This window comes from Enoplosus armatus, chromosome 15 (assembly GCF_043641665.1).
Source record: "Enoplosus armatus isolate fEnoArm2 chromosome 15, fEnoArm2.hap1, whole genome shotgun sequence".
Taxonomy (NCBI): domain Eukaryota; kingdom Metazoa; phylum Chordata; class Actinopteri; order Centrarchiformes; family Enoplosidae; genus Enoplosus; species Enoplosus armatus.
The window spans coordinates 3,303,980-3,331,561 of NC_092194.1; the positions used below are offsets into that span (position 1 = coordinate 3,303,980).

The 27,582-nt window shown below is 40.1% G+C and overlaps 3 protein-coding genes across 3 annotated transcripts; 2 read left to right on the forward strand and 1 right to left on the reverse strand.

The window, feature by feature from the left end:
- odc1 (ornithine decarboxylase 1) lies at window positions 1-5,354 on the forward strand. Its single transcript, XM_070919848.1, has 11 exons — window positions 1-116; window positions 1,203-1,347; window positions 1,525-1,661; window positions 1,927-2,100; window positions 2,243-2,415; window positions 2,525-2,741; window positions 2,830-2,913; window positions 3,074-3,236; window positions 3,325-3,440; window positions 3,554-3,768; window positions 3,908-5,354. The coding sequence occupies exons 3-11, from the start codon at window positions 1,560-1,562 to the stop codon at window positions 4,044-4,046; spliced, it is 1,383 nt and encodes a 460-aa protein (XP_070775949.1). The 5' UTR covers window positions 1-116; window positions 1,203-1,347; window positions 1,525-1,559; the 3' UTR covers window positions 4,047-5,354.
- A 1,544-nt stretch (window positions 5,355-6,898) lies between these two features.
- LOC139298118 (G-protein coupled receptor family C group 6 member A-like) lies at window positions 6,899-12,457 on the reverse strand. Its single transcript, XM_070920990.1, has 6 exons — window positions 12,288-12,457; window positions 11,880-12,192; window positions 10,821-11,636; window positions 10,009-10,221; window positions 9,797-9,914; window positions 6,899-8,083 (listed from the first exon to the last, which is right to left on the reverse strand). The coding sequence occupies exons 1-6, from the start codon at window positions 12,455-12,457 to the stop codon at window positions 7,158-7,160; spliced, it is 2,556 nt and encodes an 851-aa protein (XP_070777091.1). The 3' UTR covers window positions 6,899-7,157.
- Window positions 12,458-13,641: 1,184 nt separating this feature from the next.
- LOC139297872 (matrilin-3-like) lies at window positions 13,642-27,568 on the forward strand. The gene is made up of 7 exons (XM_070920681.1): window positions 13,642-13,975; window positions 15,521-16,219; window positions 18,935-19,054; window positions 24,260-24,379; window positions 24,709-24,834; window positions 24,943-25,062; window positions 27,335-27,568. The coding sequence occupies exons 1-7, from the start codon at window positions 13,642-13,644 to the stop codon at window positions 27,451-27,453; spliced, it is 1,638 nt and encodes a 545-aa protein (XP_070776782.1). The 3' UTR covers window positions 27,454-27,568.
- The last annotated feature ends 14 nt before the right edge of the window (window positions 27,569-27,582 follow it).

Here is a 27,582-nt window from a genome sequence, read left to right on the forward strand (position 1 = left end):
CTGGCAGAGAGGCTACACCTTCAGCAGCAGGCGTCATTGGGAAGGGGAACTGCCTTATTTTTTTTAATCCCAGCATTCTGGTCTAATGGACAAACTCTTTGTAAATGCTTTTTAAGGTAAGTAAGGACTTTTCGATCCCGTTTTACTAAGAACGTCACATTTAAGAAACGTTAGCGAGCACGTTGATTTGGTTATGGCGGCTTAAAATTACAATGAAAAGATGACTTATTAGGTTAGGGTATTCTTGCTATTTTGCCGCAACATCAATTTAATTTCAAATTTAATCGCTCTGGAGTTGCCTAACAATACTACGTGGCCGATGTGACAGACGCCTGGCTAGCTACCGTTAGCTAACGTTATTAATTCTTATCTTATTGGTGTTGGTATTGTATCTTACTAACTAACCGGCTTAAAGTTTGCCCGTCATGGCAACCTTTCATGGATCATAGTCTTCGGTGTGTTGACGTTACGTTGAACAGGTTTTCGAATTGGCAATGCAGACGAGGATAACGTTACTCCACGTTAACGGTAACTTGAAATGCTATATCGCCTCATGGCATGAGGAGCTCTAAGCGGAACCGGCATATTGACGTGTGCGTCATTTGTTAGTCACTGATTGGTTCATTTTCATGCCATTCTTTTGAATTAAAGGCGGGTCCACTTTGTAATTGGATTAAATCTGGACTGGGCGGGACTTAAACCTTGGTTTTTCTTTGACCTTTCCTGTGCAGATGGTGTCAAGTTGTCATGCCATAGTTATAAAATGGAGCGCGCAATTAAAGACCGTAGATTGGACATGTAATGTCTTGCGCATGCCTCAGATCAATTTTAAATTAAAGTAATGTTTTCAATAGAGTAATTCGTAACTTTGTGTTGAACTTATAAATATAAAATTCTGTGTTCAGAAACAGAATAAATGTATTTTGTAAATTGTACTCTGGTTTGAATCTTGAACCTTAAACCCTCTAAAGTTGAGTCCATAACTAGTTGTGCAACTTCTTTCGCTTTTTCCCCTTGGGGTTTTTTTTTATTTATGTTAAAATACTTTCAAGTGAGTTTTTACTCATATAGCCCAATATCACAATTTTGCTTCAAGGGGGTTTACTATCTGTACAGCATACAACACCTCTGCCCTTTGACCCTCGATTCGAATAAGGAAAAAAGATTCTCCCATAAACTTTTTTAAATGCTCTTGTTTACAGAATCATCACTCTAGGAAAACGCACACTGGCTACTCTGCAGGCCCTGGCCTCGAGTCTTATTTGAAGGGATTTAACTTCACTGGTGAACCACCTTGGCTTCTCTGCACCTGAGTAACGGCAACACTAAATTACATCTGTCGTTCAAGTAAGTGTCTGTTTGCAACTTGATTTAAAAACTGCTTTATCACCTTTTTATACTTGCATAGTTTTTATACTTTCCTTTGAGTGAGAAATAAAATAGACTTTACTAATCAAGGACAAAAAAGATACTGTTCTCAAAGCTGAATGAAATCTCAATGTGTTCTCCTCCTCCTCCTTCCAGTTTTCTAGTGACCATCAAAAGGACTTCTTGTGACCATGAACACTGTCACTCCTACTGAGTTCGAATTCTCTTTCCTGGAGGAGGGTTTCTCTGCCCGGGATATTGTTGAGCAGAAGATCAATGAGTCATCCATGACTGTAAGTGTCCTGTGCTGACATTGTTTAGGGGATATGCAGATGGTCCCATTTTGTTAGGTAATGAATGTCAACAGGATGCAACAGAAAGCAACCTGTTTCTTTTACTTAACTCTTAAGACCTTGATGGTGCAAATATTTGTTTTTATATTACACAGTGTTTGTTGTTTGCAGTGTATCATGTAATATTCTATATTGGGGAAAATGTATTGTTCCAGCACTGCTTTTGTAAAGCATATGTCCTTTTTTTCCATCCACTACATTACAGGATGACAGGGACGCCTTTTACGTCTGTGACCTGGGAGATGTGCTGAAGAAACATCTGCGCTGGGTGAGGTCCCTGCCTCGCGTCACTCCTTTCTATGCCGTCAAATGCAATGACAGCCGGGCTGTAGTTATGACACTGGCATCCCTGGGGACTGGCTTTGACTGTGCAAGCAAGGTGCGTGTTGGAAAATCTATTGCACTAGATTTTCTCAGAATAACATGATTCAAAGCTCTTTTGATTAGCTAAAATTTCATTGGCAGCTCGTGTTTTTAGTTTAGCACTTTATTTGCTGACTGTTTGCATTATCCCCCACTAGACCGAGATTCAGCTGGTTCAGTCTCTGGGAGTGGATCCAAGCAGAATCATCTACGCCAACCCCTGCAAGCAAGTTTCTCAGATCAAGTATGCGTCTGCCCATGGAGTCCAGATGATGACCTTTGATAGCGAGGTGGAACTCATGAAAGTAGCCCGCTGTCATGAAAATGCCAAGTGAGACATTTTACCATCCATAATGTTGAGGCTTTAGTGGTATATTTGTATTTATCTGCATTCTCCATTTTTGTCTTTTTCACTAACTGTGTTTCTGCTTTGTGCCCAGGCTGGTGCTGCGTATAGCCACAGATGACTCAAAGGCAGTGTGTCGCCTGAGTGTGAAGTTTGGGGCCCCACTTAAAGCTTGTCGAGGTCTTCTGGAGCGGGCTAAAGAACTGGGGCTGGATGTGATCGGCGTCAGCTTCCATGTTGGCAGTGGCTGCACTGATCCCGAGACCTACACCCAGGCTATCACTGATGCCCGCTGCGTCTTTGATATGGGCGTAAGTTGTGACCTATGCATATGCAACTGTAATTTATGTGCGTTTCCACCCAGCAAAATAAACATGGACTTTTAATTTTGTGACCTAGGATGAGCTGGGCTTCAACATGGACCTGTTGGATATTGGAGGTGGTTTCCCTGGTTCAGATGATGCTGAACTCAAATTTGAAGAGGTATCTTTGCTTCTTTTTTTTTTTTTTTCATTCCATGTGGCATTTCATAGGCTAAACATTATTTGTCTGTTTAGGACTTTTTGTTAAATAAAACGAGGCAGTACAGCCTTTGTCAGTTTAGTTTGATATTGACCCGTGATTTTTTTTTTTTTCTTTCTAGATCACAGCAGTAATCAACCCAGCCCTGGATAAGTATTTCCCTGCTGACACTGGCATTAAGGTCATTGCTGAGCCAGGGCGCTTTTATGTGGCCTCTGCTTACACACTGGTTGTCAACATCATTGCCAAGAAGGTCATCATGGACGAGGAGCCAGTCTCTGATGGTAACAGCCCTGATTAGAAACATGGTTTATTCTGAAAGCAGATTTGTAACATTTCTTGGTAGTAACATGATTTATGCTTCCTTCGCAGAGGAAGATGAAGCGACCAATGATAGGACTCTGATGTACTATGTCAACGATGGCGTGTACGGATCCTTCAACTGTATACTTTATGACCATGCTCACTGTTTGCCAACACTACACAAGGTCAGTGACATTTGAAGGATTGAAATGGCAACAAGGTTTCTCATGACACCTGTGGGTCAGTGAAAGGTGAAACTAATGGTTAACCTCGTGTCCCCACTTCTCACTACTGACAGAAGCCAAAGCCAGATGAGGTCATGTACCCCTGCAGTATCTGGGGCCCAACATGTGACGGCCTTGATCGCATTGTTGAGCAGTGTAACCTGCCTGACCTGCAGGTGGGTGACTGGCTGGTCTTTGACAACATGGGTGCCTACACCGTGGCCGCCTCCTCCACCTTCAATGGCTTCCAAAGACCTGACATGCATTATGTCATGTCCCGCCCTGCCTGGTGAGTGAGATGTCTCAGAAGCTGAAAGTGGTAGTTAATAACGGATCACTTTTTGGCATCTGTCTGACCATGAGGAAAATGTGCAGGTTTAAGTGCGTCTCTTGTTCTAGACAATCTAACTTTTATCTGTCTTCTACAGGCAACATGTGCAGCAGATCTGTTCCCAGGGCATGCCAGCTCCTGCAGAGGAGACTTGCCTGTTTGAAGTGCCAGCCTGCTGTGGCAGGGAGAGCAGCCTGGAGATGCCTACTAAGCCCTGCCAGGCCCATGTAGTTTAACTACAAACTGTACATCACAGCAATGTTCTCTACATCTAGCATCCTTTTGTTAGTTATTATTGGAGAAGGTTCTATTTTGTTTGTTTGTTTTTTTTCTTCTCCCCCAATGTACGTGAAATTTCAAGGCCAGTTACTTGACAGGAGAATGAGAGGGACATGTTGCACAAATTTCTGTGTTCTGTATGGAAGCTGGGGATCAACCTTCAATGAAATGAGGCTGAATCACACTCCGAGTGTCTCTGTGTTACAGGGCAACTATGTACTTGAACTTGTTGCTGCAGTCTTACTGTCCTAATGTGGGGGAATGACTGTAAGCACTGGAGATCTGTAGTTCATGGAGAATCTACTTGCTGAATGGGAATAGTGTAGGGAGAGAAACCTTTTGCTTTGCAAAATATATCACAAAACTATTTCACTGAAGGTCTCCCGTCACCATAGGACTCAACACTTGAAACTGTAGCAAAAGTCCAAGAGGTGAAGGGTTACTCATGCTATTAATTGAATAATATCGAAGAATAGTAGCAGATTGCTTTCAGCTTAGCTTATGGCCAGTGCTGACTGGCCTGCAAAATGTAAGGGGGTGGGGTCTGCTGACCCTACAAAGCCCTGTTAAGAGCTGAGGGCACATCCCTAGCTAGAAACTTGCAAAGAGGTGGTTGGAGGGGTGATTTAATTCCTCAAAAATGGCTGCTATGTTTATATTTATATTTTCCATGATCTCCACTTCTGTACAGAACCCCTCAAGTGTTAATCCTCAAGATGTTAACATATCAAGAAACACCATGGTTATGTAATTTAATTTTTTTTTATGGGTGTTCGTCATGTAGGTTGTCTGTGTTCTGTAAATGCTTCTCTGCTGATTATGGCCAGAGCGACTCTTGTGCGGCATTTTAATAGGTACATGTCAAAACACCATGTAGTGCGTCTCTGGGTGTCAGACAGCAATATAGATGCATAACTAAATTGACATTTCAGCTAACCATTTTGAGCATGTGATCCTCATATTTGTCCTGGTCACTAGACACTACAGGTACCACCAAAAAAAAAAAAACAAATCTTCAAGATTAACATTTAAAACACAGGGACTCAAGAAGCAGACAGCGCCTCTCCTCTTCTCCTCCTTATTTTATTTTTTTGTATCTTGTAGAAGGCAAGAAGTCTGTTTATGATATTAAGGAACAGTGTTTAACCATACATTTGAAATGGATATGAAAGAGACAGGATTGCAAAGTCATAATGCGTTCCTATGGAAACCTTTTTGAAGTTTTGTATTTTATTAATAAATAAAACATTAGGTGCAGAGCCAAATTATGGAAGTTGTGTGTTTTGTACATATGGGACAAAAGGCATTGATGCACTTGTATATGCACTATAGACCATAGAAAGCCATCCACAGGATAGATGAAGAGTCCCATCTAGTGTTTGAAGAAGGAACCACTGTGATTTTGCCAGTGTGACATTCTCAGCTTTGCATACACACCGTTGAGTTGTTCTCAATAATAGCTGTGATGTGGATGTTTTTTCCCCCCCCTTTTCACTTATCTGCCTTTCCACTCACAACTGTACTTCAGACACACACAAGATAATTGATTTTCCCTGTCAGCGTTGAATGAACACTCCTTTTACTCAAATAGCACTCTTGCTTAGACATGTGGTTTCAAAAACACTTTGCCTAGAATGTGAATTATCTCTCAAGCCAATCCTGACCTTTATAGATTTTACACAATGCAACAACTGGATTGTATCATGCCTAATCTTAAAGATAAATCAACTTTGTTCTGGAGATTCACTTCAGTTGTCACTGAGAATTGAAGTTTCAATTAAATATGTGTGTGATACATGTACATATTCATATATACTTGTATATGCACTACACATCTATGACAGTAGTATTAACAGTTCTTTGCCATTAAGTTATGTACAGATGTACTGTAATTATTATGTTTTCAAATTTTATATTTCTTTCTACTACTTCTTCACAGTTTAGAGTTAATTTAGCCAACAAATTATGTTTATTATTATTACAAATGGAGACTGGCATGTTTATGTACCTGTTATATCTGTCTGGTAATGTTTAGGGAAAAGTTCAGGCCCTATAAATGTATCTTCAAACCCCTGGTTAAATCAACGTGTTTGTCTTCCGTTTTGTAGCACATTAATTAAGAAGTACCGTGAACAATCCATAGACACTCTTTCAAGGTACATAGGAGGTGCACTGCAAGTTTATTTATTCAGAGGATACAACCCTTTATGATGAAACATCTCTCAAATAAAATGTCTCACACACACAAAAATGCTACCCAAATCTAATGAAGCGCCCACAACACAAAATGGAGTAATAATGTTTACAGTAGCAAAAAAGCAAAACCATCAGTCGTTATATGTGTCAGTTAATCAGTGTGTCTGACTCATATTTGAAAGACAATATGATTAAAAATATAACAATATACTAAAAGGACAATATACACTATTTATAGGTAGGTCCAAGGTAACCATATCACATAGTCAAACATTTTTGTTTACTTTGCATAAACACCACAGTGTCTTTTCTACCATTTTTCATTTTTTGTCCTGCACATAAAATGGTTTTTAAAAATTAAAAAATTCAAGAGAGAAAGGTCAGTAAAGATCAGGAACTATCTCAATCTTAATCTTTTCAAAGCAGCAGTGGTAGTAACAGCAGTAAAGACAGTCAAGAAGAAGGAGTTCTGGCAACAAATGTATCACTGACACAACCTTTAGAGCTTCTCAGGATTGTAGTACTGCAAATGTCTTGCATATAACAAGACAAAATTAGCATAGTGTACACATACAGTATGTGAAGACACTCATTCCGGGAAATACACTTATTCACTTTCTGACAGAAGGACAAATGAGATGATTGCCGCTCTCCTGTCTGTTAAATATAAATAAAATAGATAAATATAAAGCTACAGCTTGTTAAGCTAAGCTAACCGGTATCCCAAAGTTTGTCGGCACAGACACGCACGTGAACAGTAGCCAGAGAGAGAGAGAATGACACAGTGGCTATGATTTCAACACAGGAAGACATATTTCTGTGCGGACTGTAACCCAGCACCTGCAGAGAAGTTTATGGATGTGCATGTGAGATTAGGATTTCACCACAGCCGTGTCTGTCTGCTCATAATGCTTCCTGATGTACTCAGTAATGGCGTTCTCATTATTAATCTCTTTCCTGAACACCATAATGTAACACTTTGGAGCCAAGTGACAGCCCAGGATGCTGTAGCTAGAAATGAGAATGGCCGCACTTTCAATGGCTCGTTTGTACTTCCCAAACAAATTGATATAAATCGGGATGAAGAGGATCCAAATGATTAAAAACAGCATCATACTGGAGGTGATTAAACTTGCATTTTTATACAAATCGGGCAACTGTTTACCTTTGAATGCAAACAGGAAACAAATTAGGGCCAAGGAAGCGTTGTAGCCTAACATGGCTATAAAGAACTTCTTAGAGCCTTTGTTACACTGGTACAGGATGATCTTGCCAAAATGTTTTTGAGCAGGCTCTGGAGGGCAAAAGTAGAGCCATGGCACACACAGGGCCAACTGGATTCCAGAGACAATGGTCACCACAGCCACTGGCTGATTGAGCTTCTTTATCCAGGACCCTATCTTCAGGTCAAAGTTGAAGCCCACTAAGATTTGGAGCAGGTTGGCCAGAATGCAGGAGATGCAAAGGGAAAAGGCTATGCCGAAGAGAGGCAGGCCTACCATGCAGGAGGCTGCAGTGGGTATTCCTGCGAAGGTAAATGTAAGGCAGAAGCAGACCAGCAAGGAAAAAAGCTCCAAGAAACACAAGTAACCTCCAACAGCTTTCACAAGGGGAGTGTTACGATAGATTGTAAACAAAATAGCAAACACAATGGTAACAATTATCCCAAAGACTCCCAAGGAACTCAAAATGATGATAAAGGGATCTGACCAGTGTAGGAATTCAACAGTTTTGTCCAAACACCTATCTCTCTGTGGAGATGAATACTTATCTGAATCGCAGCGTTTACACTTGTCTCCTATAGAAATAAACAAAGAAATGTACAGAGTATTAATATAAACGCCTTTGAAAATGATTGTGAGATATTCTTACATGTAGAATATTTTGTTTTACATAAATGAGGAAGTACCAAGCCACAGCACCTGATCACCATTACAGTACAGCAGTGTGACAGTAAGGTTATGCAATACTTGCAAATTCATGCAAAATGTCTTTGGACATTTGGGAAACCAAGACAGGCAACAATATGGTTGGTACGGTGGGTGCAACATCACATGTGATATACTACACACATAAGAGAATTTTTAAAAGTTTAGTATGTAAACTTTTGAATGCATTATGTAATGATGTATCAACAGTTTTTTGGATTATAACTGGTACCTCAACTTCTTAAGGGAGTATTCCTGTAATGGCTATCATCATAAAACATAAAACATGGCTATCATCATAATAGTGATCAAATACACACCCCCATCTTACTTAGGGACTGTGCGAAAATGATAACGGGGTGGAGGTGGGGTCAGAAAATTAGGAGGGTTATTTTGCTGAAGGTGGTCTGAAATGATTGGGAGAGCCAGGCAAGGCAAATACATTTGTATAGCATCTTTCAACAACAAGGCCATTCAAAGTGCTTTACACAACACATAAAGGCATTAAGACCAGATGTAAAAGAATATAAAAAGACGCACATAAATGGGATTTGAAAGGACTAAAACAGAACAAAATAGAAGATTAAAATAAGATACAGGAAGCCAGTGTAAAGATCTGAGAACTGGAGTGATGCGATCCACTCTCCTGGTCTTAGTAAGGACCGTAGACCTTATCTACATTTTAGAGAGACCTATAAAGACAGTATTAAAGTAGTCGAGCCTACTGAAGGTAAACGCATGGAAACGTTCTTCTAGATCCTGCAGTCCTTTAATTCTTGCACATCCAATCATTGATTTGTTTGATACAGTCACTGAGTGCTTGTATGGGACCATAGCCACCTGTTGTTATGTATATATATCTGTGTGCCACCTGCATAATTATGGTAAGATCTTTTGTGGTTTTCCATAATTTGTGCTAATAGGAGCATATAGACGTTGAACAGAAGAGGCCAGAGAATGGAGGCTTGGAGGACTCCACACGTAATTTTTCTTCAAATAGGATTCAAACCTGATTAGCACTGTGCCAGAAAGTCCCACCCAGTTTTCCAGTCTGTCTAGTAATATGCTGTGGTTGACCATGTCAAATGCAGCAGTGAAATTTAATAACACTAATAATAAGACTGAAACGTTTCCACTGTCTGTGTGTAAGTGGATGTCATTCAAGACCTTAACAAGAGCAGTCTTTGTGCTGTGGTGTGGTCGAAATCCTGACTGGAAAACATCAAAACAATTGCTTAGGGCCAGGAAGGTGTAAAGCTGTTGAAAAACAGCCTTTTCAATGATTTTATTTAAAACTTGGAGGGTCTTTAATGAAAACTAACACAGATTTATATTTTATTTAATCCTTTCTTGTTAAAAAAAATTTAATCGATACATCAAAATAGTATCAATATCATGACCATATGTTTTGCCATATGCAGACAAAGGTAACATCTGTTTTAGAGCTTTATTTTCTATTAGCTAGTAGGACCAATATGTCAGTTTTGAGAAACAGTAGAAGTGGATCTAGTTAGGTTGATTGTTTCAAAAGTAGAGTCTGCAGATATTATCATCTTTCTTGAGATTAATGATAAAACACTTACCATTTACAGCGGAAAACTCTCCATTTGCACATGGAACGCAATCACTGCAGCACAGTTTGCCCTGCTTTTTCAGCTCCTGCCCTGGTTTGCACGTTTTAGAGCAGTTGTAAGCAGTTACCTTTTAAAGACAAAAAAGAATCAGTATGTGACAGTACACAACATGATATTTAATTATTTGGGGAAATAAATATATGACGAAAATTTGACCTTACCGTCACATTGCGCATATTTCTAACAAGATCTTCTGGGAATTTGATTGTTTTGTGTGCACTGTATTCTCCAATGGTTTTTATGTGTGTCCCCTGTTTGGATTCAGTAAAGTTCCAATATACAATATCATATCCTAAATGGGGGTCTCCATTAGGGTCAAAGAATATATGGGTGTTGTTCACATTGAAGTTGACTTTTTTGATTTCCATAAGAAGCTGTGGAGAAAAACATAAACAAAACTACACTGATGTAAAATAAAGAAATGTTGCTGTTATTGCTTCTACTAGTTAGCATATTTCATATCGGAAACTTCCAAATATGTTGGAAAATGACCAGTGTAAGTTATTGTAGGTATATTTTGTCAACAAAAAAAAGACATTGTCATGTTTGTTTGTTTAAAGGAATAGTTTCACATTTTGGGAAACAGCCGGTTAACTCTTAAAGCTTAGCATAAGGACTGGAAATAGGGGGAAACAGAAACATCTAACACATTATATCTCATTTGTAAATAAAAACCTAAGCGTAAGCTGCGGTTTTACTGGGGAGTTATGTGCCGCACTATTCTTGGTTTCTGTATGGATTAAACAAACAAGATATATGCTGTCAATTAGTGAGCTTTGGAGGTGAAAGGTATTTTCTTTGGGGAGAGCCAGGCTAGCTACTTCCAGTTACTACTTCAATATTCTCATAAAACTCTGCAAGAGTATGAAGCGAATAAGCAAATGCATTTCAAACCACTGCTTTAACGAAACACATTGCAAAATACAATGCACAATGCAAAACATCTCAGCAAGTTAACTTTACTGTAGCCTACCTCCAAGGCTGTAAATTTGGCGCTCCGTTCACACTGGTGGCTGTCACACTTGAGCAAGAGTCTGAGGCCCTCAACAATGACTTGAACAGCTAAGTAGATGTTGTATGATTCATCCTGGTCAATGTAATTGGCCAAACAGAGTAGGTCCAGACATTGCTTGGACCCCTGTTGGCTGTATCTTGGCGAGCAGTTACTTGCTCTGTTCTCCTCGGACTGATTAGAGCAAAGGGGATTAAGAGTCAGGTAATGTTTGAGAATGGCGTTAGTGGTTCCTTTGAACATTGAGATGACGTGGTCTTTAAAACCAGGCACCTCATTTCTCTTCGAGATGAATCCGAAAACCTCCCCGGCCTTCTCAATGCCTGGCAGTGCAGAGATCTTTGTCGAGGTGGACCACGCATCACTTGCAATCCAAGTTCTGTTGAGGTTGTATTTAATAGCTGCTTCCATGATGACATTAACATTGGCGCCCTTTGTGAACACGATGATGGCCTCGGCGGAGGAATTTGTGATACTGCACACCAGCGCAGACAGCCTTCTATGGGTTTGGGAATTGTTCTGGGAAAAGTTATCAGGCAGGATGTCAATGAAATCAATGCAGACATCCTTCATTTCAGTTAAGATGTCCACAAGGCTATCTTTGCCGTACTTCCCATACTCATCATCACTTCCTACAATGGCCACTGTTTTCCAATTAAACAGCTCCACCAGTTTAGCAATGGCCTTTGTCTGATACCCATCACTAGGTATTGTTCGCAGAAAAGTGGGGAACTTCAACTTCCTGCTGAGCAGCTCGCTAGTTGATGAATAGCTAATCTGTAACAAACAGGAATAAATTATGTTGAAACCTGCATGCAGTTTGTAACAGTGATGCATAAAATGTAAAGACAAAGGATTCTATTTATTACCATTATTAAATTATATGTTACAGAATCTTACATTTAGATAGGAATTCTGTCATAATCTCATCATTAGCCTCAAACTATGCAAAGGCATTCAAAATCTTTTGCATTTTTAACTGTAGTCAATAGGATAGTATCAAGTACAGAGAAAACAAACCTGGGCAACGGATGACAGAGCAAATACTCGTGCAACAGCTACTGATACTTCAGAATACCTTTCACCAATCACCGCCTTCGTTTTGGGTTCAGGCATAGCAGATTGATAGTTTGCAGGTGCAAAACAGCTCTGAGGGTCTGAGTGGTTCTTCAGCAGCTGGTGCGTTGCTCTGATGGCAAAGCTGACATCTCCGCAAGTGTCATAGATGTCATATCCTAAGGTGAAGTTAGGCAGAACCCTTGGCGTGCGCTGGTTTATTTCTCCGATGGCGTATATCATCACTTGAGAGCGAAGGAACATTTGGAAATCATACCTGCAAAAATTGACAGAGGACAGATGACATTTCCGAAATGATTCAGTTATATTATAGTCATGCAAATTGACTTATTTCAGTGAGGCCATACTTACTCACTACAGGTGAGTGGTCCCTGCGTTGCGTTTCTGTCGGTTTGTGTGTGAATAGGGAAAAGTCCTCCAATGATGATGTCTCCAGGAGAGTATGCTTGCAGAGGACTATGCTCTCCTGAACAAGGGCAAAATACACTCACGATACTGACAAATAACCATAACAAGAACATTGTGGATACACAGAGGTAAACACATGCATGCATGCGAGTGTGAACTGCATCCTGGACGAAAGCTCTCATATAACTTGCCATTGTGGGAAGTCACAGAATCATTTGCGTTGTCAGCGTTGTAACTTGATGCAAAACACTTGCTTTTACTAACTCACTCGAATGGCAATAGAACAATAGGGTGATTCATTCACGGTGATTCACAGCTTGTGTGATCTCCTCTCAGACAAGGCAGGTGTCAGTGACAAAACCCCCACTGTGGCACACTTTACACCACAGTCCATGAGAGGGCAGCATGCTGTAGACTATACTCACTTAGTATCTTGTGCCTTAAAATAGACAGGCTTATGTTTAAGTTATCTATGAATCATTCTAATATTTTGTATAATATTTATTCAATTACCAGAGATAGAGTAATATGGAAATAATACTATAGATATATTATATTTTCAAATCAATTCAGGCCCTCATAAACAGGTAATTACGTATTACAAAATATGAGGTAATGTGTGCGTGGAATACTATAGATGGACATTTGAAGTTACTTCGCTTTAACATTCAACAAAAATAAAGCTTCTAAAACGGTTTATTTTTTTTATCTGTTCAACTTCTGAAGGGACACATGCAACATTAATATCTTATCAGGAAAAATTAGAGCCAGTGGTAGAAGTACTGAGATCTTTTACTTAAGTAACAGTAACACCACACTGTAAGAATACTCCATTACTAGTAAAAGTCCTGCATTAATCATTTTTCTTTAAGTAGAAGTACAAAAAGTTTGTTTCAGCAGCAAAACTACTTTAAGTACTCAGAATGTGAAGTTATATTATTGGATTATTATCTCTGATCTGGTTGAGGTGGAACTCATGTTATCTACTTTATGCACTCATTTTGGTAGTTTAATGTAGAACAATGCATCATATTTTATAAGATGATGATATATATTAAATCCTGGAAATCGAGGACAAATAAAATACATTCTCGGAATTATAGAAAGGTAATACTTCTGCTGCTCTGAATCCACCCTCACTTGTGCACTCCTTCCTTCACTTCCTCCACATGTCTCTGGATTGGGCCTCTTGCTCCCCACGCCTTGTGGGCCGTGGACGAGATCATATAAATAGGCCGCAGTCAGCAGTGGTAGTGGACCGAAGGGCGGACGGGAAGGACAGTTGCGCGCAGCCAACATGACTTCATCCGTGTGGGGACTGCTCTGTTTCATTGGCATCCTGGCACCGGCCACTCTGGGAGCTTCCTCACACTTTGGGTCACGCAACCGGCAGATCCACTCAATTAGGCCCTCGGTCCCGCGAGTGTCGCCGCAAGTCCCACCAGGGTTCAGTCAGCGCTTCGAAGATATCACGTCCATTGAACAAACCTCTGACGAACTTCCGAGTTCTGAAACGTTTCAAGAGGGCCAGCTGGGTGATTACACAGTCCGGGGCGTGCAGCAGCAGCAGCAGCACGGTGCCCGGGCAGGTGCCAACAACGACCTGAAGCAGGGGAGAACCGGCGATCCAGGTTGGTTGCTAGATGTTATGTGTCCCAAACGTTCGTTGACAGTATCCATCCACCTGCTGTGGATGCCTGCAGTAACCCTCTACTTTGTTTTGTCGTTGACACATTTAGGAATTTGACATACAATTAATCACTTTAAAAAAAAATCTGACTTCACCTATTATTATTATTTTGAATGAATAATATTATAATGTATAATACCAGGCACCTGTTTATGCCAATAGTCATCTATTACCAATACATTCCAGCCACAGAGCTAAGCATACATAACCTGTGATCTCTTAACAACACTTGCTGCTGTTTTTAAAGGTGTTTTCAGAATCCTCATAGTCTGTTCTAACCATACGAATAACAACAGCAACTATCCCATTTGCCAGATTGCTTCTATTTTTTCTACTCAGGTACCCGGAATTGACACAATGTCCTTGTCCTTTTTGTAATGCACAAGAAGAATATTAATGCTTTGTAGTAATTTTGTGTGAAAATATGTAATAATTGGAACGATACATCGATATAATCCAATATAAGCCAATATGAGACAATGAAATCTTAATGTTGTACACATTGAGCAAGGAGATGAGTCATTTCCAGCTGCCATTTGTGTTTTGATTAAGAAAAAGAGGTGTAATATCGTGTATTTTCTCATACAGATGGCTCGAGGAGCCTTTGATGATTCTGAAAACCACTTCTCTAATGTTTTCCCCTCTGCCCTTTCCCTCTCCCTTGGCAAAGCTGGTGGCACTAATTCCAGGTTTTATCACTACCAGCCCTCCCATCACCAGCCGCTCTCACAGCTGCAACACACAGCTGCACCGTTTGCATCCTGGCAGCCTGCTCGAGACTCGAGGGACTTTCCTGCATCCATCAGACTTGGCGCAGGTACTTAACTTTAGCCATAACGAACGTGTTCTCCCTAAAGACAGATGTGGAGTCGTGGACATTCTTTTCTGGCAAATTTGAAAATTGAAGTGTCATACACGATTCAAATTTAAAAAGCCACCACTGCCCCCTCACATATTTGTCTCATTAAGTTTGTTTCTCATTTATTAAGCTTATTTTTTCTGATACAGCTACGGAAGAGGAAGAAAGTTCAGTGATAATGAGGTTGAAAATTAAATCTTTTGGAACTCATGCATAACTTTAGCTCCTGGGAAAAGTTTTTGGAATCTTACTGTACTTCCCATTTATAGCAGTATGCTTGTATTCAGCCCATTCAGAATTTCTATCTCACTGTGCTGACCTTTAAGTGATCAACACTTAAAACACAAAATATGGGGATTTGGTAGTGCTAATGAGAGCCATAATGACTTGAGGGAGTGTATCTGTTAGCACTACCTTTTGAGGGGCCATTCAAATAATAAAAGCTGAATATTACTTGCTTGTTTGCTTATTACCTGATGGAAAATTCAAGCCAACAGTATTTGAAGGTGACATATTGGCTGTGATGATATTCTAGTATTTCTCTGGTCTCCTAAAATTGTAGCACTCAAACGTTATGAGCATCTTATATTCAAAATATCCTTTTTTTCTTTCTTTTTTTTTTTACAGCAACAAGGTCCAACTGCAGAAATCGGCCTATAGACTTGGTCTTCATTATAGACAGCTCCCGCAGTGTACGACCTGCTGAGTTTGAAAAGGCCAAGGAGTTCCTGCAAGACATGGTGGACAGCTTGGAGATCGGCTCAGATGCCACACGGGTCGGCCTTGTCAATTATGCCAGCACAGTGCAGATTGAGTTTCTACTGAAGACGTATTTTGCCAAGTCTGCTCTGAAGCAGGCGCTGGCCCGTGTTGAGCCCCTCGCGTCAGGCACCATGACAGGCATGGCCATCAAGACTGCCATGGAGAAAGCTTTCACCGCGGCGGCAGGGGCCCGAGCTAGCTCCACGAATATCGCCAAAGTAGCCATCATAGTGACAGACGGGAGGCCCCAGGACAAGGTGGAGGACGTATCAGCTGCAGCTCGGGCATCTGGGATCGAGATCTATGCAGTGGGAGTAGACAGAGCTGATATGATGTCCCTCCGCCTCATGGCCAGCCACCCACATGATGACCATGTCTTTTATGTGGAGACCTATGGTGTCATAGAGAAGCTCACTTCCAAATTTAGGGAAACCTTGTGTGGTAAGGATGATGATAATGGGAGTGCGGATATTCCATTAGATGGCGGAGTTGATGGTTATGGACTAGGCCTAGATGGCAGAAAAGACGGTAATGGAATAAATAATGAAAATGAAGGAAACAACGGTATGTCAGATCCGTCCTTTAAATTTCACCTGTGATCATATGGGCAGCACCATAGAGGGAATCTCCATTCTAAAGTCACTAGTCCTCTTCTTTGGTCTTAGGAACAAGGGCAAGGTAACCAGTGATTTACTGCTACTTGTTGTGTTTGACTTCCCACAAAAAGGTGTTCACTAACTTTTGCCATGCAGATGGTGATAATAGTTAATGCAGTCAACTTTAAACATGTACAATAAGTCATGTACTAACCAACTTAAAGAAGAAGACAAACCTCTGATCACTGTTTGAGCTGCGAATTCAGAGCAAATTCTACAACCTTTAACACTTTAAAATGGTGGAAACCCTAATATGATGCCGCCTTTACTTTTCACAGGGAGCACGCTGCTCTTTGCATTCTGCGTTGCATCTTCTGCCTTATGCCGTGTGCCCTGCTCAGTTACTCGAAGGCGTGCTCAGCTGCCCAGATCTACAATTTGGGCTTTTGCAATTTTAGACAGAACATTAACATCCACTCATTCTGCACGGCAAAAACTAAATTAGCTTGCACTAAATTTAACTAAAATGTATTTGAGTGGAAGCGTTTTGAATTGAAGACATTTTTAAGAAAACATACGTTTTTATAATTGCTTGAATTAGCCTCTGAGTGCACAAACATTTGCTTAAACATATGTTATCTTTAAATGTGCTAATTTTAATGAAAAGACAATAGACCTGTTCAAAAATTAAAAGTTCAACATTTTGCTGTCTTGCAGATTGTTAGATGAGAAGATTGATAACACTCTTATATCTTATTATATCTGCTCAATATGAAGCTGGAGCTAACTTAGCTTAGCATAAATAATGGAAACGGGGGAAATAGGAAACGGCTAATGATGTAAAGCGTTTACATATTTTCTTCTACATTTATTTATAATTAATGTAGGACTAAATGCTAGGCAACAGGAATGCTTGATCAAGCCCAACTGCTCATTGCCATGATACATTTGGTGATATCAGAACTTGGAAAATAAGAACTTGAAAGGGCTCAAAATAAAAGTGTAATTGTCAAATTATTTTGTACAGAGCCCCCGAAAAGTCACAGTGGGATTTCTTTTTACTTTTTGCGTTTTCTCATAATAAGTTTTGTGTTCCCTTTGAATTCTTTGGCAGTCCCTGGCATCATGTTGTGCTATCTTGCAATACATTTTGCATTCCCTCTGATCCGTAGAGGGAGGCTGGCTGAGCATTGTGGTGAAGCTGTTCTTGAACTCCTGTGGTATATTTTGGTAACATATCTGTATATCTGATAAAAGCACAGGTTCAAACCCTGGGCGTCTGGTCAGTCAGGAAGTGCACTGGGCTTTGAAGTGAATTTGACATAACTTCCATCACATGATGCACACTGGCCCAAAAATACTTTTTTCCATAGACTTATATTGTGAAAGAGACATCTGTAAATCAGCAGATTTTCAGCTGTCAGCTTCCCAGTACGAACACTTAAATAGCCCTTATTTAAATCATTATGTCCTAAAAGTTGTAAAATTCACTCATTATTTTCCTACGCACTGTCACTGTCATTAATGTGAGTGAGCCCAAGACCAAGCAGTTGGGAGGCAGTTTGAAGGAAACGCTAGTGCACTTGCTCTATGGGCCGCACTATGCGAAAGCTATGTAGTAATTTTATACTCTGTAGTCGAACTTTTTTGGCGTCATGTGCCACTTAGAAACTTTCATAGGAATGAACAGGGCCTTGCCTGCGACGCTGTATCCAGTTCTCTTTATGCATCCATGGTGTAGACACACTGTAACCGTGTCCCTAGCAACAACCGTATCCATCGCTCCAGCCACAGCTTCAACTGTATGGGACCCACAGCCAAGCATGGAGCTACAGCTGTGGTTACCAGAGGAATGCAAAAACTTGTTGCATGGTAACACAAGTCATTTTGAGAGGACGTAAAACACTCTCGATAACCCAAAGGTTATTGGAGGGGAATGCAAAACTTTTTGCGAGGTAACAAAAGTTATTGCGAGGTAACACAGAAGTATTTATTTATATAAATTCCCACCCTAACCTCTCGACGGCTCAGTACTTTTGAGTAACTGTCCACAAGTAAAACATTTATTTAAGAATGTCACCTTTTAATTTCTCTTTCCAAGTTTTGGTACCACCCAAACCAGCAAGGTAATTGCTAAGGTTATCCATGCTATTCATGCAAGTTTCTCCCTGGCGTTGAACTTATTGCACACTGTGCTTAAAATCTTTCATGTCATGCAAATTCAAAATTTATATCTTGTACCTTAGTGTGTGAGTTCAACCAGCCTCTGTGTTTCACTGAGACCAACTTCTGTCCATCCACAACAACAGGGATGTTACCACCAAAGACATGCAATGATTATGACTTTGTAGATTTTGTGCTTGCATGGTCTGAACTGCATGGAATATCGTGTTGGAAAATTAAGATGGATAGTTATTCAGGAGACTTAAATTCAAAAGCCAGTAGTGTCAAATGGTAACGTCCTCCTCCTTAACAAATCTGAAACAGTAAAATGAATTCACTATAATATCACCATATTTGAAGCACAGAGATCAAGCAAACTAACCTGCATATGGCTCTGTAGAATTACAAACTTGCACAATTAATCAATACATACTTACAACTCACTAACACAGAAGTATAACGCACAATTATTGATTTCACTAGGCTTAAGCCAATCAGACATTGGAATGTTTCTTTTCAGGTTTGGAAGCATGTGCTCTGGGACACAATTGCCAGCACATTTGTGTCAACAATGGCAACTCATATGACTGCAAATGTCGTGCAGGCTACATCTTGAAACCGGACAAGAAAACATGCTCACGTAAGAATCTTTATCTTTTTGTCTAATGTTTTGGTCCAAATGTCTCAGTGTCACAAAATCTCACTGTGTTTTTACTTGATTCACTATCTGAAAACTACTGCTGAAAAAGGTTGAACATATCTAAAAGTTTTAATTTTCAGATAGAGTCTCGCTCAACAAATGATTTGGGATTGGATGGGGAAATCTTCAGTAGAGGTAGAAATGTCTAACTTTCAGAATATTTAATGCAAGGACTTCGACAGAATATTGGAATTCCAAGTTCATACGCTTTTGAAGCTGTCTGTGGACATTGTTAGTGTGTTAGGCATTTTGTGTTGTGGACACACTGCATACCATCTCTTGTTACTAATGTTTTGGGTTGCCCTAAATAGATTAGAGCAGACACTATTCAGCACAAATTAAATGAGCAGGACATGATGAAGGCCTAGTTTTCAAGCCCATGCTCTAGACTGAACCCAAGACTATGTCCGTCAGATGTGGGAGTGTCTCTCCAGTGAGTGTCTGACCACCTCTTAAGCAGAGGACGAAAGGACAAGTAGTTCCTCTCTCCAAGTCACAGGTTTGACTGACTATCATTGTTCAGTAAGTCAGCTAGAATTACTGCTACATCCCAACTGCCCTTGGGTTTTGAACTGGGAATTAGGGTTATTTCTTGCTGCCAACTTTTGGGCTATGTACTTTAGAACCAAAAAATCTAAATTAAGCTGTATGAAATTGTCTAAAGTACATGGCTGTTCTGACATAAAGGCCCAATCCCAATTCCCTAGGCCTAGGGTAGGGTGTCCCTTTTGGGGATCGAGGGGTAGTGGTCATCTTGCCCTCCAAATTGGGGAATTGGGATTTGGCCATAGAGTGGTCAGTAAAGGCTTAATTAGAGTCTTAAGGGCTCCCTAAATGGGCTCCCTATAAGCCAATGCCCTATTGGCTTATAGGGAGCCCATTTAAAGGGTGACGTGCATGTGTATGAAATGGAACTGACTCTTGACATATGTAGTTAGACTTAGTTGGTTAGATGTGAAAGTGTGTCTTCTCAGGTTCAGATGCATGTGCCCAAGGACATGACTGCCAACATATTTGTGTCAGCAATGATGACTCGTACACCTGCAAATGTCAAGAGGGATATGTGTTGAATGCAGACCAGAAAACATGTTCACGTAAGGACCTGGATATTTTTCATAGATATGTTATCCATCTTTTGGTCAGTTCCTATGTGTTTTGCATGACTGAAAGTTTCAACGTATCCTCCATATACTGTACATAGCAAGATCTGGTGAGGCACTTTGTACGGTGGGCACCTTGTAGCTTGTTTATATGAACTGTAAAAGTAATAATTGCCAATCATAGGCTCTCTAAGTTACACAATAAGGGTTTCATGTCAGATGTGGGAGTTTTTTCTTTTCAGGTTTGGATTCATGTTCCCAGGGACATGACTGCCAGCATATTTGTGTCAGCACTGATAATTCGTACATCTGCAAATGTCGAACTGGATATGTTTTGAATGCAGACCAGAAAACATGCTCACGTAAGAACCTGAACTTCATGTTTGTATCATGTATTTATACAAAATCTGTAGAAATACATTGGCTTGTGAGTTGGTGAGATCATTTTTTGTCATGACAGAAAGGTTGGGGTTTTCCCCAGTCTTTTGGTATTGTTGAAGTATTCTTGGAGCCACCACAGCCACCACAGCAGCCATTAAAGGAACTGCACCTTAAGGCACTTCCACACTGGCTTCAATTATGGCAGTTGCTACTTGGATTCGGGTTATTCTGAAAAGTGAAAGCTCAGTTCAGCTTGAATTTGTCCAGGGTCAGGCACAGATCAGCACTTGTGACTATTGTTATGGGGTTGCCCTGAGTACTATACCACAACTGGTTGTTGAGACAGTTTTTTACATGTAGAAATGTCTCTTTTCAGAGTTGGATACATGTGTCCAGGGACATGACTGTCACCATATTTGTGTCAAAAATGGCGATTCTTACCTTTGTATGTGTCACGAAGGATATGTGTTGAATGCGGACAAGAAAACATGCTCACGTAAGAACCCCTATAAATAGATTTCATGTCGATCTCTTGGTGCAGTGTCTCAAGTTTCCTAAAGGTGTTTCCTAAAATGTGGAACCCATTATTTGGAGCTATTAAGAATCCTTATATTTATTTGAAAAAGCATAAAATTAGGAAACTGGGATTGATGCACAGGGAGTTTGAGCAAATGGCCACAAATTATGCATGTTTAAAGTGGCCCATTGAAATCTCAGTTATATGTGCTTGACAGATGTAATTAGATTGAGTGTGTTACATGTGGGAGTGTCTGTTTTCAGGTTTAACTACATGTGCCCAGGGAAATGACTGCCAGCATGTTTGTGTAAACACTGATGATTCTTACATCTGCAAGTGTCATTTGGGATATGTATTGAATGCTGACCAGAAAACATGCTCACGTAAGCACCTTTACCCTTTTATTAGATTTGGATTGTATGTTTTTGTCAAGTTGGATGGATTTTAAATGCAGACCAGCAAACATGCCTTATGAGATTTAATATGCATGCCTCAGAGCAGTGTCTTTGGTTTACAACAATCATTACTTTAGTACTTGAAATACAGAAACTACAAGGTTTTGCTGTTGGACAGGCACCTTAGTGCAGTGTCGCTGGTTAAAAAATACGTTTAGAAACGTACGTGCTTGGTTAAAGGTAGAAAAAGGTATTTGGCAAGGCCGTCATATTTTATTTCAGTTAATGCTGACCTGTTCTGATGGTGGAAGTGTTAGCTGTGGAAGTGTCTTTTTTCAGGTGTGGATACATGTGATCAGGGGCATGACTGCCAGCATATTTGTATCACAAATGGGGATTCATACCTTTGCATGTGCCGCGAAGGATATGTGTTAAATGCAGACCAGAAAACATGCTCACGTAAGAACCAGAATTTTAACTTTAAATTTTATATGTATGTCAGGATTCAGTGTCTTGGTTTTCCCTCAAAGTCTGTCTTTTACTTGAATAAATGTTAGAGAATCAATTTTCTGGTGCATTAAAATTGCTTGAAGTATTGGTGCTGCTCCAAAAGTTTAATTTGGGCACTGTGCCGTGGACCCACATACATCAGTTGTTGTAGGTTGTTCTAAATGATTAGGAAGTAAGATTTTGAATGAGCAGGAGGTTGGGAGACTGGGACTGATGCACCTACAAGTATAGAGCACATGGTCATATGTAAACCGATTGGTGGCTTCTTGATTGCTATAATTCAATTAAGTCAGTTACTAGTGTGAATGTCTCTTTTCAGGTTCAGCTACGTGTGCTCAGGGACATGAATGCCAACATATTTGTGTCAGCAATGATGACTCTTACATCTGCAAATGCCAAGTGGGATATGTGTTGAATGCAGACCAGAAAACATGCTCACGTAAGCACTTGGTTAACTACAGTCTTTATTGTTGTTATTGTATATACTTGATTAAATGCAGAAAGAGGCTTTGAGCATTTGGCCATGGCCTTTGTACATTTTTTAATACATTTTGGCCAATCATAAGCTTCACCAAAGAAGTTAGCTGTGTATTTTAGCTGTGGAAGTGTCTCTTTTCAGGTTCGAATACATGTGCCCAGGGACATGACTGCCAGCATATTTGTGTCAAAAATGCCGATTCTTACCTTTGCATGTGTCATGAGGGATACGTGTTGAATGCAGACCAGAAAACATGCTCACGTAAGCACTGGGGCTTTATCATTAGATTTGATATGCATATCCTAGTACGCTGTCTGTGGTTAACTACAGTCTTTATTGTTGTTATTGTATATACTTGATTAAATGCAGAAAGAGGCTTTGAGCATTTGGCCATGGTCTTTGTACATTTTTTAATACATTTTGGCCAATCATAAGCATCACCAAGCAGTTAGCTGTGTATTTTAGCTGTGGAAGTGTCTCTTTTCAGGGTCGAAAACATGTACCCCAGGACATGACTGCCAGCATATTTGTGTCAAAAATGCCGATTCTTACCTTTGCATGTGTCATGAGGGATACCTCTTGAATGCAGATCAGAAAACATGCTCACGTAAGAACTTGAATCTTACTTATACATTTGATGTGCATGTGTGCAGTGTTGCACACCTCTAGGTCTGCACTGATAGACCTAGAGGTATGGTTTATGAATTGTAAAGGGATTGGTGGCCCATTAAAAGCTCCACAAGTGCTCCTTGACAGAAGTAATTAGAAGTCAGGTACCTGTGGAGTGCCTCTTTTCAAAATTCGATACCCTATCCCCAGGGACATGACTGCCAGGATATTTGTGTCAGGCTGAATAAGTCGGACACTTGGGAGACAGATAGTAGCATCAATTGGAAAAGGAACAATGGCCAGACAGAGGCTCCCCTGCTTAAATTATGTCATGAGATGTCATATCACATGAGGACATGTCTCTTTTCAGGTTCTGATCCTTGTGCCCATGGACATGATTGCCAGCACATTTGTATAAACAGTGATGACTCGTACAGCTGCGAATGTCGAGCGGGATATATTTTGAATCCAGACAAGAAAACATGCTCACGTAAGCACCTGGATGTTTTTGTGGATTTGGATCTCAGATTTGCTTCAGAGACCGTTATTTTAATTGCTTGATCATAATGACCCATCATACTAAGGGCTCTTAGATTGATGTAAATTGAGCCCATCAAATGTAGAAGTGTTTCTTTTCAGGTTCAGATAGATGCGCCCAGGAACATGACTGCCAACATATTTGCGTCAGCACTGATGACTCGTTTGTCTGCAAGTGTCAAATGGGATATGTATTGAATGCAGACCAGAAAACATGCTCACGTAAGAACCTAGATCTTTCTAAAAGATATGATTCTCTTCTTTGGTGCCAGTGTATTAGATTTCCAGAGAATGTCATTTTCTGCAGTGAAACTGTAAAAAATAATAATACTTTTTTTAAATGGGCTGATTGGTGCTTATCACAACTGCTTTAAAGGGGTAAGCCACTTTCAGACGCACTTCATATCTCCTCTTGTAAGTTAGGTGATGGTTTGGGAATCATTTAGCTCCTTGTGAACAAACTCAGACTGATGCACTGAGAGGAATGGAGTACATGACATGAATTTCATTATCCTTCTGTTAAAAGGAAATTTTGTTAGTCTCAACAGGTCTAACACCATCAGTCTTTCTTGACTGATGGTGTTAGGCTAAGTCAGATGTGGAAGTGTTTTTTTTCAGGATTGGATGCATGTGCCCAGGGACATGATTGCCAGCACATTTGTGTCAACAGTGAAGACTCGTATATCTGCAAGTGTCATGTGGGATATGTATTGAATGCAGACCGGAAAACATGCTCACGTAAGCACCTGATTTGTTTCAATATGCATATTTGGTGTCTGTGGTGTGATCCAGCACCTCAGATATTCCACAAAGGACCACATTTGGATCTTCAAAGCGTGGTTCATCAGAGCACCAAAAGCAACTGGAGAGTTGTCTTGTGGACACACCACATCTCAACTCTTGTGAATATTTTTGAGATCAGCATGAATGAGAATGTTTGGTCATACGGCTGAGGCATCCATTTCTTTTAAAGGGAACTGTAACCAAAGGCTCTGCAAATACCCAAGTGATTGTGTTTGATGTCATAAGACTTAAGTCACCGAGGCGTGAGCTTTTATTTTTTCCAGGTTCACGTTTGGATGCATGTGCCCAGGGACATGACTGCCAGCACATTTGTGTTAACAATGGGAATTCATACATCTGCAAGTGTCGAGTGGGATACGTGTTGAACATGGATCAGAAAACATGCTCACGTAAGAAAGTTCTTCCTTTCAAGTAAACATTGTTCCATGAATATTAAAGTAATGATAACTAAGAGCTCCTACTTAGACCAAGTTAATTAAGTGTGTCTCTCTTTACAGGTTCAGATGCGTGTGCTCAGGGACATGACTGCCAGCATATTTGTATCAACAATGGTGACTCATACAACTGCAAGTGTCGAGTGGGATATGTGTTGAATGCAGACCAGAAAACATGCTCACGTAAGGATCTGGATTTTTTTCAACATACATAATGGTGTCTGTGTATTGAAACCATATTCTGAATATTTAGCCTCAGGAATTTGTCACCCAACCCTCTGATATTATTGCCTTGTGAGCTGTCTTGTACAACTAGGGAAACTGGTTGAGCTCAGGCTGACTGATCAAATTTGACAGACTGGCAGTAACGTACCAAAAAGTGTGGCATATATGGACATGGTTTTCATGAGGCCTTAAAGGAACCATGAGCGACCAAGTTTCAACAGCTGGCCAAGGGCTCCTTGAACATTCTTTCCCTATGACTTGAAGAGGCTTTATCAAAGACGAGTTGGACCATGTGCTTGACTTGACAAGAACCATTCTCAAAACATCCTAAACTATGCAAGATGATTTAAGGTGAGATGCCAGTTTTCCAAATGTTGTCTGTCTGCTTACTAATGATCCACAATCCAATGTAGATTTCCTCAATATCATATCATATTTCAGCCCGACTTTGCCCTCTTAAATGGTCAATAGACTTGAGTAGTACTGAACTTTGCATTTGTGTGGTCTGCAAATCAGGATGAGCCTAACCTTTTGTATGGAAGCTGGTCTGACTGTAAACAAGGACACTAATTTAGGGATTTAGAGATTAGAGAGGAATAACTGGCTTCATATGGTGGGTATCCACCATGCTATTACTGGCAACATGGACAGTCTGAGTGCAGGATGTTATAGCAATCTTCTTAAATGCTGACAATATCAATCTGGACAATGGAATATTGGAAAATACAATACGCACAGTTCAGTTGACTCAATACCTAACCAGATTAGGGTTATGTTTTTTTAACTAGAAGGAGTCGCCGTTGTCCCAAAATGTGTGTGGACTATGCTCCCTGAAGGGGCGATCTGTTGTGTGTTTCTTTGTCATAGTGTCATACATAAGTGTCCTTTCAATGACACCTTAGGTGTAAGAACTGATTTGTAGTTGAGTCTAGATTTAAACCCTTCATTGCCGTAGCACTACTTCAATACTTTGTGATATATCTTCAAGACAAAGTAGTTTAGCGTTACTGAAAAAGTGAAGATAAGTCATTTTTTCCCCTTATAGTTGTGAAGCCCACACAGCCATGATGTGTAATTACATTTCACATTTTTGAGGAGGTGCGCATTGGCTACAGCCAGACCCTCTATGTAGCAATTGTGCTTCCATGTTAAAGAATTGCAACATCTCAATGGAGAACCACAAATTCACCTTAAGGGTGTAGCTTGTATAAAATAGAATGAAGTTTCAGGATTGTCACCCCAATTCTATGACCGCAGGTCTGTAACCCTGTCAACCTACACAACATTCTGCCATTTTGTTGATAAAGACTGTACAATAAAGTACTAATTGTCTATGCTCACAGATGTGACTTTCAGTGCACTGCTCCAGGTTGGAGTTTGGTCAAGCCTATGGCACTCATAGGGGGCTTTGCCTATGTCTATTTAGGGCTACAATGCGTGAACCTTGATTTTGATAGTTATCATACCTGTCATGTCTCTTTTTTTGCATTCTTTAGTTGGAGAGAAGTCTGCAGTTGACTGCAACCAAAGCTACTGTGTCCAACCACAAGCAATACTACTACTGATTCAGCCATTTACAGCACAGTTTATAGGACATAAACATGTGCTGCGCTGCTGCTGACTTAAGGAATGAGAGACTGCTAAGGCAATGGAAGTTGTGGTGTGAGCCTACCGAGAACTGCAATAACAAAGTGGTTGCAATTGATTTGCCTTTTGTCTGTTGTGATTTCTGATTGTATTTTTATTGATTGTCATTATTGTATGTGAATATATTGCTCAAACGATAATTAACATGTGTTCTCTTTAAAGCTATCCACACCTGACCTGCGTAACTTAACACTCCATGGTTGTGATTAACTAGCTGAAGTGATTGAAACGTTTTTTTAAACACATTTTCTAATTTCACTCACAAAAGAAAAATTGTGATTGTACCTGATCTCTGCTATATTGTTAAATCAATATCCAATATGCTTATATGTTTACTTAAAACAACACATAACTTTTATCTGATTTTGTCAGCTCTGAAATACTCTCATATTGAACATCAACATCAAGTCTTTGGGGGTTTCAAAAGATGTTGGCCGTCAATCCACAAAGAGGAACATAAGATGGGCTGTGTTGCTTTTTTCTACTAAGTAGCCAAATTGACTATTTTAAAGAGGCTACACTAAACATGGTGAAACACCACTCACATGCTTTGACTTTCTCCATATTTTTCTCATTCTTTCAGAGGAAATGAGAAGTGAAATAACTGAAGATGCCTGCATGTGTGAAGCTCAGATTGTGTTCCAGAAAAAAGTACAGTCAACTATCCAGGAGCTGACCAGAAAACATATCCTTTTCACTTGAAAGGCGTAGATGGATCTACAGTTTGAACTTGATATAAGATATTAAAATTTTGATTATTATGTGAGTGTACATTGTGTGCCTCTAAAAATATTTGCATTAGCTTGGGCATCTACTGTAAGCATTTGGCCT

Excerpts from the sequence above, each read along its gene's own strand:
- LOC139297872 (XM_070920681.1), top strand. The coding sequence starts at position 13,642 with ATGACTTCATCCGTGTGGGGACTGCTCTGTTTCATTGGCATCCTGGCA. Across the intron at positions 13,976-15,520 it reads GGGGAGAACCGGCGATCCAG|CAACAAGGTCCAACTGCAGA; the intron begins GTTGGTTGCTAG and ends TTTTTTTTACAG. Across the intron at positions 16,220-18,934 it reads TGAAAATGAAGGAAACAACG|GTTTGGAAGCATGTGCTCTG; the intron begins GTATGTCAGATC and ends GTTTCTTTTCAG.
- odc1 (XM_070919848.1), top strand. The coding sequence starts at position 1,560 with ATGAACACTGTCACTCCTACTGAGTTCGAATTCTCTTTCCTGGAGGAG. Across the intron at positions 2,914-3,073 it reads CTGAACTCAAATTTGAAGAG|ATCACAGCAGTAATCAACCC; the intron begins GTATCTTTGCTT and ends TTTTCTTTCTAG. Across the intron at positions 3,769-3,907 it reads GTCATGTCCCGCCCTGCCTG|GCAACATGTGCAGCAGATCT; the intron begins GTGAGTGAGATG and ends TGTCTTCTACAG.
- LOC139298118 (XM_070920990.1), bottom strand. The coding sequence starts at position 12,457 with ATGTTCTTGTTATGGTTATTTGTCAGTATCGTGAGTGTATTTTGCCCT. Across the intron at positions 12,193-12,287 it reads GGACCACTCACCTGTAGTGA|GTATGATTTCCAAATGTTCC; the intron begins GTAAGTATGGCC and ends CAATTTTTGCAG. Across the intron at positions 8,084-9,796 it reads AGAGTTTTCCGCTGTAAATG|GAGACAAGTGTAAACGCTGC; the intron begins GTAAGTGTTTTA and ends TTATTTCTATAG.